This window comes from Dysidea avara, chromosome 10 (genome assembly GCF_963678975.1).
Source record: "Dysidea avara chromosome 10, odDysAvar1.4, whole genome shotgun sequence".
Classification (NCBI taxonomy): domain Eukaryota; kingdom Metazoa; phylum Porifera; class Demospongiae; order Dictyoceratida; family Dysideidae; genus Dysidea; species Dysidea avara.
This window is the reverse complement of record NC_089281.1, coordinates 26,139,515-26,156,583: the sequence shown is the minus strand read 5'-3', so window position 1 is coordinate 26,156,583 and position 17,069 is coordinate 26,139,515. Positions and strand designations below refer to the sequence as shown.

General features: G+C 39.5%; 1 protein-coding gene across 1 annotated transcript in view; it reads right to left on the bottom strand.

Moving 5' to 3' along the window:
- Positions 1-17,069, bottom strand: part of LOC136268443 (protein mono-ADP-ribosyltransferase PARP14-like) — a 47,433-nt gene that overhangs the window by 26,188 nt on the left and 4,176 nt on the right. The window contains exons 2-4 of the mRNA XM_066063787.1: positions 14,843-15,118; positions 7,673-7,924; positions 7,357-7,599 (exon numbers count right to left, since the gene is read on the bottom strand). Of these exons, the coding sequence (XP_065919859.1) occupies positions 7,357-7,599; positions 7,673-7,924; positions 14,843-15,118 (771 nt within the window). The remainder of the gene's footprint in view (positions 1-7,356; positions 7,600-7,672; positions 7,925-14,842; positions 15,119-17,069) is intronic.

Here is a 17,069-nt window from a genome sequence, read left to right as displayed (position 1 = left end):
ATCAAGTTGACAGCTGCTGATGGTTGTAGTAGGGGACCAGATAGTAAGTAGCCCAAACGAGACTTGACTGCTGTAGGGCCACTGCCACGTACGACTTGGTCTTGGACAAATGTCCAGTAGTAATTGGCACCTACAAGAACAGTTATCTCAAAATCGTCATCCTCTGTGACAGGGTGAACCAGCTGCAGACCCTTCAAGTAAGGTAACTTGGTTATCTCCATCCGCATGGAGTTTTGTAGTGGAGCTGCGAGCTTGGGTACCACCAAACTGAGATAGGAATGGGACTCTGCTCTGGTGTGTGTATCAAGATGGTGGATACTTGAAGGAGTCTAGCAGCCGATACCGGGTTTCCAAAGGATGACAAAGATACCCGTTCTGTATGTGTTGCCTTCAGGCAAAGTCTGTCTGCGAGGTCCTGAGAGATGAAGGAGCGTTGTGCGCCTTCATCAAGGAGAATGTTTCCTTCAGTACTAAATGGACCTGCAGAGACTGTGGCGATAGCAGTCTTCAGGAGACAAGCACTATGGGCTAGCTCAAATGAAGGTTGGGGCCTAGTGACAGTGGTAAATGCACCTGTCGTGTTTGTAGGGGGGGCCTGAGGATGGACTGACTGAGTATGGTTGGCTACAGGGGCAGAAGGTGGCTGTGGGTTGTTAGGTATAGAGGGAGGCAGAGGCTGTGGATTGTTGGCTGGAGCAATGGGGGGAGGGCATAAGCTAGTATGATGTTTTTGGTTGCACTGCTTGCAACGTCTGCGGGAGGTGCACTGTGACACTCTGCGGTGTGCCAGGCAGTTAAAGCATAGGCCAGCTCCCTTTACAATAGACGTGTGTTGCTGGTGGTCTTTAACAACAGTGCATTGGTTGGCTGTGTGTGAGCCCTTACAATAAGTGCATAGTGGTTCCCTCTTCTCTCGCTGGCCTACAGATTTTCCCACTGCAGTGTGGAAGGATGCAGCAGTTGAATGCGCGTCTTTGGTAAAGCCATTAGAGTACTGTCCTACTTCAAGGACACGAATTTCCTTGAGAATGCAAGCCATGACATCCTGGATAGTCCATTCACCACTGTTATGGTCTCTAGCAAACTGTTTTCTAAGGTCTGTAGGAAGTTTTCCTAGGACCATGGGAGTCAGCATTGCACAATAGGTGTCTGAAGACTTGCCCAAGGACTGCAGTGCTCTCATATGGCTTTCCAATCTGTCATGGAAAACCTGTAGGCTGGCCAGATTATTAACAGGCTTTGGAAGATTCATCAAAGCATCCATATGGGCATTGACCAACTTATAGGGCTGCCCAAACCTCTCTTTCAACAAAGCCACAGAGTGTTGGTAGTTTGCATCAGTGAGTGGAAGATTGTCAATTACATTAGATGCATCCCCTAGCAATTGTGCCCGTAAGTAATGAAATTTCTGGACCCCTGTTAAGCTATTATCATTGTGGACCACTGCTGCAAAGGAGTCCCAAAAGGTTTGAAATTTCCCACCAAATGTGGGAAGTGTTAGCTTGGATAACTGGCTTACAAACTGACCCACAGACTGACCCACATTGCATGCAACATGTGTGTGCGGCAATGATTTACTCACCACTCCATTAGTTGCTGTGTGCTCTAGTGACTCCTGGTTATTGTTCTCTAGCTGGGTATCAGTAGTGTCAAGTCTTGATTCCTGATGATGAGTCTGCTGCTGGCTTGTGATGAGGAGGAACTGGAGTACTTCTGTAGAGTGGCCATGCGTTCAGTCAACACGAAATGGTACATCTCAGTGTCCGCGACTTTGTCTTCTAGCTCTTGTTCCGTACGTTGCTATCGCCGAGGTGATTACTTGGTCTAATTCTTCCAGCTGGCATTTCTTCGCGGTCAGTTGGCTAAGAATGAGGTCTATTCCTTCCCTGTCTGAAGTAGAGAACAATTCTAGTGTAGGTTCGGCGTTGGCTTCCGTAATCGTCTGTGCCTTTGAGAGGAGCTTGGTCACGAAGGAGTGCCCACCACATCTTGAAGCTTTAGTGCGTTGAAGATTATCCATTTGAATCCTTGGTCTGAAGCAGCACCAAATGTGATAGATAGTTCTAAGTACAATCCAAGGGTTTCGAAGCGATTCAGTAATGCACAATCGATCTGCATGCGAAGGAGATGGATTACCTCAACTACACGTGTTCACACTAAAATAAAGCAGTGCACCAATTAGAAATACAAGCACGTGATACAGTACAGTGTAGCACAAAGTCTACATTACATAATAGTTATATTAATAGTATCGCTGTTACTAGTTTATGACAAGTAGTTCACATGCGTATCTTCTTTTCAATAGCATTCTCTGTATTGGACCATTCAGCATGTAATAGAATTATTGTTCAGGTATCGATTGCTACCCAGGACAAGCTGTTTTGGCATCTCCTGGTGAGTTTCTTGAAGGATAATTCTATAATACAAAATTATATTTTTATTAGGTATGACTATTAGAAGGATATGACTTTAAGAGGTGGAATGTTGTATGGAAAAAGATACAATACTAACAGGTATTTAATTGTACTGTACAATGTTTTGGCATTGCATCTACTTTTTTTCCATTAACAGTGCACTGAAAACATTCGGGCAAGGAGTCTGCCATTGATAAACTTTGTCAAGATCAAATTTATTGATGAACACCCAAGACAGACATTTTTTGTACTTTGACTATGATGTACTTTGTGTATGGAAGGATTTCATTTTGTTGATTTCGCATTTAAATCAATTTATACAGGATATAGGGGTGGGATGAAGGTAAAAAGTAGTGACATTTCCTTACATTTACTGTTGGGAAAACAACCTTTCCTAGCCCTTAAGTGGTAAGGAAAGATCAAAAAGTCAGCTGAATCTTCTCAGGAAAGTTGTGGAAATTTGATCGTTCCTGACGAAAGGAAAGGTAGGATAATATTATGGAAATCTGACATTTCCATACCTTTCCATAGTCTCTTAAAAGTAAGGAAATCAATTCTATTTTTGTAGTGTTAAAGACTGAATGTCCACTATTATATCTTCAGGTGTAGGTGACCTCGCTTGTTTCACTTCTTTTTATTTCTATGATCCCTAATCAAACTTAACATTCTTATGCATAAGAGCTTCTGGTAAACCCATACATACCACATAAGAATGGAAAGAATGGCACCAGGTTAATTTGAACATGCAGCTATCATGTACTGAATAGCTAAGTGGCCATAACGCTTCGTTTTCAGCTATGTCCAGCCTGTTACACAGCATTACAAATAAAGAACGCTAGGAGAAGGATCTCTGTAATCAATTCAGTGACAGCAGAAAACTGGGACAATTCCCATCAAACATAGGGAAGCCATCACACTGCACAACCATGAATTGACACCTTTCACTGTCAGCAAAGATAAATGAGACTCAAGGAGGATGCAGGTAAATCCACAAAGCACCCATAGTGTGCAATTCGGTATGCCAAAAGGCACCTGTCAGGCTGAAATGACGTCAAACAGTGAAAAGTCAAGCCTGCATATAGCCTTAGCCGATACCAAGTTACGCTTGTTTGAAAGCACCAGTCAGTCAGGCAGTCATTCAGGCAGTCATTCAGTAGAAAATTCCACTAAATAAGTTTTAAATTAATAACAATTCATAACAGCTTTTGGAAGCATATCAGGTCACACTGAAGGCACTTTAGGGTTTGGTTATACCTAACCAATACTGCCATAGTGCCATGAAGGTACTGTGAGGCTAATTTTTAGGTGATATTTTTGCCCAAACCTTCATGATCCCTAATGATTTTCTTGTTGGAATCTCCTGCACTGTAGTGTTCACACAGTATGGCTAGCTAATGCTTAAATATGCTAGGATCCTTATCAGGATAATCACATTCACTAAAAAAATCAAAGGAAAGCTACCATGCTACAAAATCTCAATTGGCCTCATTGCAAAGGATGCATCTTATTTTACCATATAAATCTCTAGCATATAACTCCAATAATTCTGTTAACACAAATACGAGAATTCATCGCCATCATCAATCCTAGCTATGTACTACTCACACAAATCAAACCAGATGCCTACATGAATAGTTAGTATATAGCTTTCCTAGAATAAGAGAATGGAATGGCCTCTCTCCACAAGTTATTGACTCTGACTCACTTGATTCGTTTCAAGAACAACAATTGTTAGACATTTATCTTAATGTATTTAACTAAGTTATTTATTGTGGGCTTGTAATTATTTAGAACAAATCTAATCCCCTGCATGGGCATAATCAGCTGCATGGACCTGTATAATAGCTAAATGTGGCTATTTAAATGCTTGGCCCAAGTATTTTTGGCATAATCTGGTTTTAATGTGTCAGTGAACACTGACTAATAGTTGCTTTTAAATACAAGAGAAGAATCTAACAAGAAAATACAACTGAATAACTGCTTAATAGCTGATTGTTCTATTAGAGTAATTTGATCTTCAATGCAAAACAGTCAGTCTTGATGTACACATTGGCTAGTGAAGTACAATAATGTGCAGCTGCGTGCCTGACACAGCTAAACAGTGAGCACAAAAGTTTCGTCATTCTGTTCCATTCCATTCCTGATTCCAGTTCCAGTTATTATACTCTTTCCGCTTTAACACACTTTCACATCATTAAACTAATCAATTTGCTTTACACATGATCCAATCTGGGTCAGACCCAGATAGTATGTAAAGTGGGTCAGACCCGGATGACCTGGACAAAATGTGACCCAGTTTCTCAATGCTGGTTGTTACATGCATAGAATAGTAAATGTATACGTGCAGAAAACAGTTTCAACAGGTGTGTGCCTACAACTGATAGAATTTAAGTGTGCACTATATCTGACTGTTTCTGGGAAAACCAGTCTTATCACCTATTTGCAAGTTCACAAGCATCGAGAAATGTCTCAAAGTGTTGTAGCTTGCCAATGGTTAGAGCTATGTGTAACAAATTTTCCCTTACCTTTCAAAGCATAGCAACCAACAGCTAAGTTTCCCACAATTTTAGATAGTTTTTACTGCTTACTGTATCAGGTGAGCTTCAATAGGGGTATAGGTGGGAGTGGAGGCTACCCTGAGAGATGTAAAACACCTCTAAGTGCCTGCCTACATGCGCTAAAAAGCCAGCTGGGTATTGGCTGGCATCAGGAGTTAGATTTCCACAGCATTAAGTCCAGTAGACAATCAGAAGGTATGCTTTATTCAGCTCATTTGTTGCAAATTGCTGTAATCTTACACTGTAGCTACATGATACAGTCTCTTGTGCATGTATAAGATTATGCTTTTTAAGTAGCTAACAGATATAATACCAAAATTGGCTATCGATTAGCCAGGTGACACACATCAGAGAGTAACAAGGAGAAGGTTTTAGTCATGCAGCCTTCAAGACATATTCTGGAGGCTGTATATTCATGACAAATAGCCTTTAATTCATGTGGTCACAAAATGCTATCAGACCTTACACATCAAAGCATGTGTCTATATAGCAGATCCAGCAGGACTGCTTCTAGCTGTAATATGAGCCATACCATTACACCAAAAGCATCACATGAGAGGGCATATTATCAAGCATTGGGTCACCCACTCATTAGTGATTGGGTGGTGTCAGCACTATGAAATAGTACCTCCATGGTACTTAACCTGATGCCAGATTTATTTTAGGAAAACTGCTTATTTCTAGCAGTGACTGTGTGTGTGTATTTAATACCAATTTGACCCGCTATCACTTACAGCAAAGAATAGTTTTGTCTAAACTCAAGGACATTTGTTGTCTCATAAAGTGCACCTGTATTTGAGAGGTGAAGATCTTAACAAAATATAAATATATATATATATATTTTTTTTTTTTCAAATAAGCAACTACTACAGGCCTACATTATAAGGTTGCTAACAACCACACCAAAGGTGTCATTACATTAAAAAGGTATCAGACTATTATGTGAAATGAATGCATGCAATATGCAAAAATTCTATATCGCACAACAATAACAAAGACAGAAACTGAATTACTGTGAAACAGATTCTGTGGCATCCATGCAGAGGAAAGTGTTCCCAACATTACATTGTCTTAGCCTGACATTCCTCTTGTACTAGTCTGGTTCCCATTTTGCTACATGCAGTTTTAGTATGGAATGAATGTTCTCAGAAGGCTTTGAACTCATACACTGTCATGTACGCAACCTCGTCATGACATAGAATTGAAAATCTCACAAGGGTCCAGAGGACCTGATATGAGATTATAATTCTATTAGTGACCAGGTAAGTACATGACAGTGTATTTCCCTCCCTAGAAATGATTCCCTCCCTAGAAATGATTCCCTCCCAGCTACACTGTCATGTACTATTACTTCTCTCTTTTCTTTCTTTTTTTTTCCGACGATATACTTATTGTTTCAGGTTATCTTACAACCTGAGACTTAATCCAGCTGGATAATTTAGCTCATATGGTACTACTATGTATTGCTAGGCTAGCACTGTAAAGGATCAAGAGTTGCTACTTGATGCTGCATAATGATTAGTGTGTGGATCTCGTGAGCTAATCTAGCTTAGGGGTATGATGAAATTTGCACAGATGTTATCAGCGTCGTACGGCAAGCCTGCATGCATTCTACTGCATATTATTACAGTGAAAACCACAAGAATTTAACAAATTACTCCATGTTGTATGTTGGGGCTCTCAAAATGCTCACCCAAGAGGAACACATCCTTGCCTCACATTAGAGGCCAGCTATTATCACGTGAGCTTGATTATTAATAGAGGCACTTTAAAATTTGCTGAGTATTGAATGATATTTGGGGCCAAATACACTGTCATGTACTTACCTGGTCACTAATAGAATTATAATCTCACATCAGGTCCTCTGGACCCTTATGAGATTTTCAATCCCTTTAACAGGCATTCTCGAGCGCTCTTCACAACAAGACCAGTGTAAATCCACTTACTGCTTTGTAACTGCTTGCAGTACAAGCTCTTACCATGTTTTAAGTTGTTATGCTAGATATGACATGAAACTAGTCCCTTTAACAGGCATTCTTGAGCGCTCTTCACTGCAAGACCAGCATAAATTCACTTACTGGCTTGTAACTGCTTGCAGTACAACATGTTTTAAGTTGTATGCTAAATATGACATGAAACTGAATCGAATCTAGCTGTACATGGACACTTCTGTTACTTTAATGGCACCTCACACATGCTAAAGTTACTTTGTCTGGTGTGTTATGATGCATTATAATTGACAAACCACAATACACTAAAATGTGTTATATCTACTAAACAAAACTAAATCACATGCACCAACCTATCCCACCAGTAGCAAGGATTGATAATTGCCAAAGTGTATTTTACCATTTCAGTGGACCTTTAATAGACCAATTACTTACTGTCTTGATCACATAGATGAACTATCACCCGACCATCATCTAAAATTTCTATATCATCAAATTCACTGACTCCAGAGAATTTTTGATTAGAGAAGTATAATCTGAGAAAATCCTCATCCCTTTTCTTCTCTGTGATGTTGGTAATCATCAGACTTGTTGATGGTACCACCTTTTCAGCTTCGATGAGTTGTCGCTTAAACTTCCTCTTTGAGATTCTGGATATAATCTCATCGAGTTGTAGTCCTATGGATATAATGCATTTATATGAGTATATTTCTTTACCTACAACAATATTCAGAAACTAGTGGAGCTTTACCTGTTGTTGACTTGAACACAACTATGTAAAGACCTCCTGACTTTTCTAATATCTCATAGTCATCATCACTGACTGATAGACCAGTTATGCTGTCCATGTATAGCTCCAGAAAGTCAATATCTGTACCAGGTGGAACATTTTTTAAAAGTAGATTAGAAGCTTCTTGTTTCGGAGGTTCATCCCCTGCTAAGGTAACTTCTAATTCCTGTCCCAAAACAGTATGGGGAGATTTCATGACCACCCTCTCTGCAACTGTAACAATGACATCAGCAGGACATGACAGTGATGCTACTATAATAAATGCCACATTATGTATATGTTAAAGCATAGCCTTGCTCGTGCTATATGAAAAATAAAGTACGAGGCGCGCGGCCGAGATGCTAATAAAGCACGAGGCGAAGCCTCGTGCTTTATTAGCATCAAGGCCAAGCACCGAGTACTTTATTTTTCATATAGCACGAGCAAGGCTATGCTTTAAATGGTTTATGGAACTTTCTAGTCATGTAGCTTCACCATACACTAGGACTCGTAATTAACACACGTTGCATGAATTATTAGCAGCCTGAATGCACACAAACTAGTTTAACAAAGTAACTCACGCGTATTTCACCATACTTTGGCATGGTAGACATTCATCGCGTATTTTGGCATGTTTTGCTCGCAACCCACAATCGATTTTATTGTGAGTCACATGGTGAAATATTTCCGTGATATCTCCAGGACTTGTCCGTTTACATTAACAATCGTAACAGCAACGTTACCTTCTCCCACCCATCATCGAAGCATTTAAGTATGTCTATGAAAGCAATCCAGTGGTAGAATTCGTATTGGCTGGGGTGATTGATCACTCAGTGCGGCGAGGCTATTAGCCTTCACCGGCGTGGGTGATTAGTCGTACTGGCGTGGGCCCCGCAGGCTATTAGCCTACACTAAGGCACATGGGCAACTGTGCTTTATTGCCCACAAAGAGTGTTTTATTGCACCGCAAAGAATGCTTTATTGAATGAATAAAGCACTCTTTGCGGTGCAATAAAGCACTCTTTGTGGTCGATGAAGCAATTGGCCGGCTGAGAGTGTACTTTATGAATTTTAAAGTACACTTTTCCTTTTGATCTCGCCAACGTAAAGTTCTATAAACTGTTTAAAAGAACAGTCACTCTGTAGCTTGTGTCCAGCCAGGCTAGTGCTAATAACACAAACACTATCTATAATGAGTTTCATGGGATAGGAAATGCAATCCAGCATGGCCAATCAAAATCATTGTTTTACAATGTGACAAACCATTTCCAAATGTCTATTAATAAAATAAAATAAAATAAAGGCAATGCAATATCAAGACAATTTTTTCTTATCTAGCACAGCTAGCCTGTCATGATTTGTTAGTTTTATAAAGTAAGATCAGAAAAAATGACTTGATAGCAAACACTTTCAATAGCCCAGGTGAAAACTTCCACTTTAATGCTTTTGCTTTTCCAATAAATTCATGTACCTGTACAACTTCTCAATTCTGATTGGACAGTCAGTACTTTGGCTAGATAGCACTTCCAGGCCCAAGAAACTCAAACATTTTCACCAAGCCAGTTGGGCAAAAGACTACAGTTAGGGCAAGGCAGTACTGAAATTTAGTATCACTATATATCATAGGATAAAATATTAATCATCATAATATCTAACAATTCATTTTACAATTTAATGTGAATAATAACCAACTGTTATATAAGACTTGTTGACTGCTCTAATATAGTATTTTAATGTCTTGGCGAAGTCTCATTGCCCTGTAGCATCACATGATCAATAGTGGTAAAGTGCTTTAGAATTAGAAAAGCAACCACCATGTTAATCAATTATAGCTAAATACTCTAGCAATATTGATTTTGTAGTGATATTGTTTCCCACAAAAATTCAGACGATAAAAGTATCATACAGTATGATAGTACTGTATAGTAGGGACCAGGCATGGCCCATGAAATAACATCACCCAAAAACCAGCCTCAATTTTCCCTGATGATGATGATGTGGCAGTATTGGTTAGGTAAAACTAAGCCCAAACAAACTTTCAGATCGACCCAAAACTCTTTCAACAAGTTGCTACAATTTTTTTTAAAATTATTTTACAGAATTTTCTAGTGATTAACTGACTGAGCAACCCTCAGACAAGCGTAACTCAATAACGGCTAATGCTACGGGCTTGATCTTTCACTGCTTGACATCACTTTGGCCTGAGAGGTGCCTTTTGGCATACTGCAGTACGTACAATGCATTCTTCATGGACTTACCAGTGTCCTCCTTTGTGTCCCATTCATCTTTGCTGACAGTGAAAAGTATCGATTTGATGGTAGCACATGATAGCTTCCCTTCGTAACGAAATCGTTCGTATTTTTTATAGTGGCTACTTTGATTGCAGAGGTGCTTTTCAAACAGTTCTTGATTCATACTGCTGTGTAACGGGTTGGACATAGCCGACAACGAAGCGTAATGGATACTTCACTTTTCAGACGATAATTGATATAACTGGGACGTGCGGCACCATTTCTTTCGGTATGCGCGGATTGCAGAGGTGTTTTTCGAACAGTTCTTGATTCGAAATGCTGTGTAATAGGTTGAACATAGCTGACAATGAAACGTAATAGACAGTTCACTTACAGCTGGGGCGTGCAGTGCCATTTCAGATGCGGTATGCATGCAGTCATAATAATTATTTCCAAAAAAGTTAACAAACAAGTGCACAAAAAATTTGGAATTTTCAACTAGAGTAGGGATCATAGCACATTGATAAAAAGTACTGAAACAAGCTGGAGTAATGCATGATATTAAATCACAGTAAAACAATAAGAAGTGTTGTATCTCTACTGTGCATTGTACACTGGTGGTATTAATATCTAATCCAAAACAGCCAAGCTGTAAAAAAAGTGTGCGGCCCTCAGAAAGGCTATGGTGAAAAAAGATGTGAAATCCAAGGTGGCGGCCAAGAAATGGCTGTGATGGTAGGTTAATGGTAAAAATTTTAATAACGACAATTCAGGTGAATTTTTGTGCCGCTTCACAAAATTTACCTGAATTGTCATTATTAAATTTTTTACCATTAACCTACCATCACAGCCATTTCTTGGCCGCCACCTTGGATTTCACATCTTTTTTCACCATAGCCTTTCTGAGGGCCGCACACTTTTTTTACAGCTTGGCTGTTTTGGATTAGATTTCATTTCTTTTTGTATTTGTATACCCCAAAGCCGGCCTATGGCCAGCTTTGGGACTTTTTTAACCTATGTTTTTTTTCTTTACTACAGGAAGAAGAAAAGATGAAGTAGATGTACTTTAAATATTTTATCAGTAAATGTACAAATTATATATATAATACATATGTGACTGGATTTGCGAAAAGGGGCCTTCCACACACAATTTGCCAACTTTGACAATTGATAACTTCAGATTGGAAAGAGCTATTGCCTTGAAATTTGGGCAGTGGTGATTTCTTGCAGCTGAACTCTCTACATGATGGTTTCTTTGTAGCTGAACTCTCTACAAGGTAATTTCTTCTAGCTGATCTCTCTACAGGGAGATTTGTTTGTAGCTGAACTATCTACAAGGTAACTTCTTCTAGCTGATCTCTCTACAGGGTGATTTGTTTGTAGCTGAACTATCTACAAGGTAACTTCTTCTAGCTGATCTCTCTACAGGTGATTTGTTTGCAGCTGAGCTCTTTACAGAATGGTTTCTTTGTAGCTGAACTCTCTAAAAGGTAACTTCTTCTAACTGATCTTTCTACAGGGCAATTTGTTTGTGGCAGAATTTTATACAGGGTGATTTCTCTGCAGCTGAACTCTCTACATGGTGGTTTCTTTGTAGCTGAACTCTCTACAAGGTATATAACTTCTTCTAGCTGATCTCTCTACAGGGTGATTTGTTTGTAGCTGAACGATCTACAAGGTAACTTCTTCTAGCTGATCTTTCTACAGGGTGATTTGTTTGTAGCTGAACGATCTACAAGGTAACTTCTTCTAGCTGATCTCTCTACAGGGTGGTTTCTTTGTAGCTGAACTCTCTAAAAGTTAACTTCTTCTAACTGATCTTTCTACAGGGCAATTTGTTTTTGGCTGCATTTTCTACAGGGTGATTTCTTTGCAGCTGAACTCTCTACATGGTGGTTTCTTTGTAGCTGAACTCTCTACAAAGTAATTTCTTCTAGCTGATCTCTCTACAGGGTGATTTGTTTGTAGCTGAATTCTGTACAGGTGATTTGTTTCTTTTGTAGCTGAACTCTCTACAAGGTAATTTCTTCTAACTGATCTTTCTACAGGGCAATTTCTTCGTGGCAGAATTTTATACAGGGTGATTTCTCTGCAGCTGAACTCTCTACATGGTGGTTTCTTTGTAGCTGAACTCTCTACAAGGTATATAACTTCTTCTAGCTGATCTCTCTACAGGGTGATTTGTTTGTAGCTGAACGATCTACAAGGTAACTTCTTCTAGCTGATCTTTCTACAGGGTGATTTGTTTGTAGCTGAACGATCTACAAGGTAACTTCTTCTAACTGATCTCTCTACAGGGTGGTTTCTTTGTAGCTGAACTCTCTAAAAGTTAACTTCTTCTAACTGATCTTTCTACAGGGCAATTTGTTTTTGGCTGCATTTTCTACAGGGTGATTTCTTTGCAGCTGAACTCTCTACATGGTGGTTTCTTTGTAGCTGAAGTCTCTACAAAGTAATTTCTTCTAGCTGATCTCTCTACAGGGTGATTTGTTTGTAGCTGAATTCTGTACAGGTGATTTGTTTCTTTGTAGCTGAACTCTCTACAAGGTAACTTCTTCTAACTGATCTTTCTACAGGGCAATTTCTTCGTGGCAGAATTTTATACAGGGTGATTTCTTTGCAGCTGAACTCTCTACATGGTGGTTTCTTTGTAGCTGAACTCTCTACAAGGTAACTTCTTCTAGCTGATCTCTCTACAGGGTGATTTTGTTTGTAGCTGAATTCTGTACAGGTGATTTGTTTGCAGCTGAGCTTTTTACAGAATGGTTTCTTTGTAGCTGACCTCTCTACAAGGTAATTTCTTCTAGCTGATCTCTCTACAGGGAGATCTGTTTGTAGCTGAACTATCTACAAGGTAACTTCTTCTAACTGATCTTTCTACAGGGCAATTTGTTTGTGGCAAAATTTTATACAGGGTGATTTCTTTGCAGCTGATCTCTCTACAGGGTGATTTGTTTGTAGCTGAACAATCTACAAGGTAACTTCTTCTAGCTGATCTCTCTACAGGGTGATTTGTTTGTAGCTGAACTCTCTACAAGGTAACTTCTTCTAGCTGATCTCTCTACAGTGTGATTTGTTTGTAGCTGAACAATCTACAAGGTGACTTCTTCTAGCTGATCTTTCTACAGAGTGATTTGTTTGTAGCTGAATTCTGTACAGGTGATTTTTTTGCAGCTGAGCTCTTTACAGAATGGTTTCTTTGTAGCTGAACTCTCTAAAAGGTAACTTCTTCTAACTGATCTTTCTACAGGGCAATTTGTTTGTGGCTGAATTTTCTACAGGGTGATTTCTTTGCAGCTGAACTCTCTACTTGGTGGTTTCTTTGTAGCTGAACTATGTACAAGGTAATTTCTTCTAGCTGATCTCTCTACAGGGTGATTTGTTTGTAGCTGAATTCTGTACAGGTGATTTGTTTGCAGCTGAGCTCTAAACAGAATGGTTTCTTTGTAGCTGAACTCTCTACAAGGTAACTTTTCTAGCTGATGTCTCTACAAGGTGACTAGTTTGTAGCTGAACTCTTTACATGGTGGTTTCTTTGTAACTGAACTTTCTACAAGGTGACTTCTTCTAGCTGATCTTTCTACAGGGTGATTTGTTTGTAGCTGAACTCTCTACAAGGTAACTTATTCTAGCTGATCTCTCTACAGGGAGATTTGTTTGTAGCTGAACTCTCTACATGGTGGTTTCTTTGTAGCTGAATTCTACAAGGTGATTTTTTCTAGCTGAACTATCTCTTTCCACAGTTGCATGAACTCCCTACAAGGTAACTTCTTCTAGCTGATCTCTCTACAGGGTGACTTGTGTGTAGCTGATCTCTATACAGGTTTCTTATTTCTAGCTGATCTCTTGAATTCTCTTCAGGGTGACTGCTCTATTAGGATGACTGCTCTATTAGAGTATTTCGATCTTGCACTTGCTGCACCAAGTTGGATTTCGTGTTATAACTCCGTGGCTTTAAGTCTGATTCTTCTACACCATTGATGAGCCTTTCTAAGATGATTACTCCATCTGTACAACGATTTTCAAAGCATTACCACAAGCGGTTTATCTGGTAGGCGTGGCAAGCAGTCGTTTTTTTTATTAGCTAATCTCGATTGCGTAATTGTTACACACTGTTGGTTTTTTTGTTGTATCTTCCTGTTTTTTAGCTCGATTTCTCTCAATCCACAAAAGGTTTGAGGTTCAATAGTTAACCTATTCACCCACCGATTTTCAGCTTCTTCCCATATGCGGTTTACCCTGTAGGCGTGACAACATATTGGTGTTATTTTTCGTGAATAATCGCTCATAACTCTTTGCCTGTTTATCATATTCCAGCCAAAGTTGGTACCGAGATGCGCCCTTATATCCCCCTTCTGTGTGCCAAATTTCAAGGAAATCGGATATGGCGTTCGAGTTTTATAGCAGTTTTTGTAAGTGTGCGACAAGAAAAAGAAAAATAAGAAGAAAAAAAAACGAAGAAACTGAGCCAATTTTTGAAGTCGCATATCTCGGGAACGCGTGAAGCGATTTCGCTCAAATTTGGAATGTGGAGTGCTGCAGTTGGGGGGCATGTCCACAGCAAAAATCGTCTTGTTTCATCAAGGAAGCACAGAGCTACGGAGGTGCGAAAATTGCGTTTTCTTTCTTCCTGTCAATATACTCACGGGTGTTACGCGCCGGCTTCTTGGGCCGCACGACACACTACCGTGTGTCTTGATTTATTGGTATATATACCATGACTAAAAAATTTTTTGTACATTGTGGAAACAGCTAACACTAAGATTAATGAAGCTCTATTCACCTACCCTAATAAAAAAATACTGTGATAGACCACACACTGCCCTAATAGAACAATCATTTACATTCAAGCTAAACAACTGAGTTATCTACTGTACATACATAAAATATGCATGGATCACATGTACATGATCACACCAACCTTTACTGTCTACAAAAGTAACATGTGCTCTTCCTTTCATCACTACTATCCCATCATCAGCAATTTCACCTCCTCCCTTCTTGCTATTACTAAAGTACAGCTCTAGATGATCTATTGCATCATCTTTATCAGAGTAGGTCAACCCCTTCACTACCACAGTGCATTGAGGAAGTGACTCAGTAGTTGGGTCAGTGTAACTTGCACTATCTTCGCACCTTGTAACAGTGACCACCTCTCCCTCCATCTTGTGTGTTATGGTAAGCAAGTTATACTGAGCTGTATTGTGTAACAATGTGTATATGAGATGATAATATGAGATCATGCAACAGAAAGAATTACATAACACCAAAAAACATTGCTACATAATGGTTGACCAGGATTTTGAATCTCTGGGAGCTAGCTTAGCTTATCAGGGGCAGAGCAGACATCTTTATTTAGAAGGGGCTGGGAGGGTTTTCCAGGGGATGACATGTCTTAGTGTACAAGCACACTAGGGGTCGAGTCTGGGGGCCAGGGAAATTTTGCCCTCTGAGATTGAATCTGGGACAGAATACTATTAATATTAGTTTGACTGTTGTACTAGAGTGACTGCTCTATTAGGGTGTCTCAATCTTGAGGCATTCATAATAGTAATCCAGTGAGCCTATAAAGGGATCTGGGGGCATTCTACCCTCCCTACGGAAAGTTTTGAGATTTAGACTCTCAAACTTGAATCTGAGAATGATTTTAGCAGTCACCATAAACATTATATTTTTGTTGATTGTTGTATTAGGGTGACTGCTCTATTAGGGTGCCTCGATCTTGATTCATATAGAATCCAGTTAATTCACTGGAATTGCAAGTAGCTAAGCATCTGTATAGTTAGCTATTTGGTGTAATACAATCAGCACAATTGTTCAATGACAGCTATAGATAATTTTAGGGGGGCTAAGTCCCTCCATAATCTTTTTGACAGGAGCTACACCCCCCTTCTCCACCACCCCTGTAGCTTATTAGCTTTCATGATGCAGGTATATATCAATTTTCACTGGAATTTATAGGCATCAATGAATGCAGATCAACCTCCTAACAGCCTAACTACCAGCAGAGTAAGCTGCAATAACACAATCTTAAGGTTTTTTTGGTAAAGTTTTGTTGCTAAACTGTCCCAGTAGCAATTAGCCACACTGCACTAGAATCGTGAATGCAAATAATTGTCTGTCTCTGTGGTTAAGTAGTCAGTTTTTATATAAGAGGTATCAAGCTGGTTAAATTCAATACCTGAAAGTAAAAGATAATTTCTAAACCAGAAACTGGGCCTCTTATATATCTGTCAGCCACTTATATAGTGTAAGCGACCGATTAACAACCATGCCTGGTACCTTAACTTCTAACTCGGTGAAGGAAGGTCCTACAAACTTCCAATTTTCACCATCTGCTTCGGCTGTCTCTCACCTATAAAGTAGCTGTGGTCCCATTTTTGTAGACCGATTGATCTTAGCATTGTGCACGCTAGACTGAGACCATGTAAAGTACATATTATCGACCACCGGTACGTTTTATCGACCACACATGCATTTTACAAATATGGATTATCGACTAGTTGCTGATATGATGTAATATCACTGCGCTTGAAAACTCTGCCACATCCTGCAATATATGATGCAATTCAGCATCTAATAATGTACACACCCACCAATTTTCAGATTAATCGCGTGATTAGAACGCAAGTTATGATCAAAACTAGTTTATTAAACACATAAAATGCCATCTTTCAATAAAGCAACAACAAAAACTACAAGTCTTTACACTGGTCTTTGCTTGAAACCTTCTTTAACTACTTTTTCCAGTCCATGACACGAGTGAACAAAGGCGGATTTGATAGCATCATTCGTATGTAAGAAACAAACACCTATGTCTGAATAGGCACCAGGCTCATGTAAATGCCAGGACAAGAAGATTTATAGGACTGGGCTTCTATACAGATAGTGTTAGTCACCTATTATCAAACGTATGGACTTAACATACCAAGCAAGCTACTTAACAGATCAAGGCCAATAAAGGCTAACTAAAGACTTGTTGAGCTGTAATGACCAACAATACAACATTTACAGCAGTAGCTTCTATTGGTAAAGGGCTCCAGAGGCTCTAGTAGATACAGTCAAACCTCTCTAATCCAATGCTCAATGGGAGCCATAAATTTTGCTGGATTAACAGGAGCGTAGCCAGGATTTTTTGAAAGGGGTTA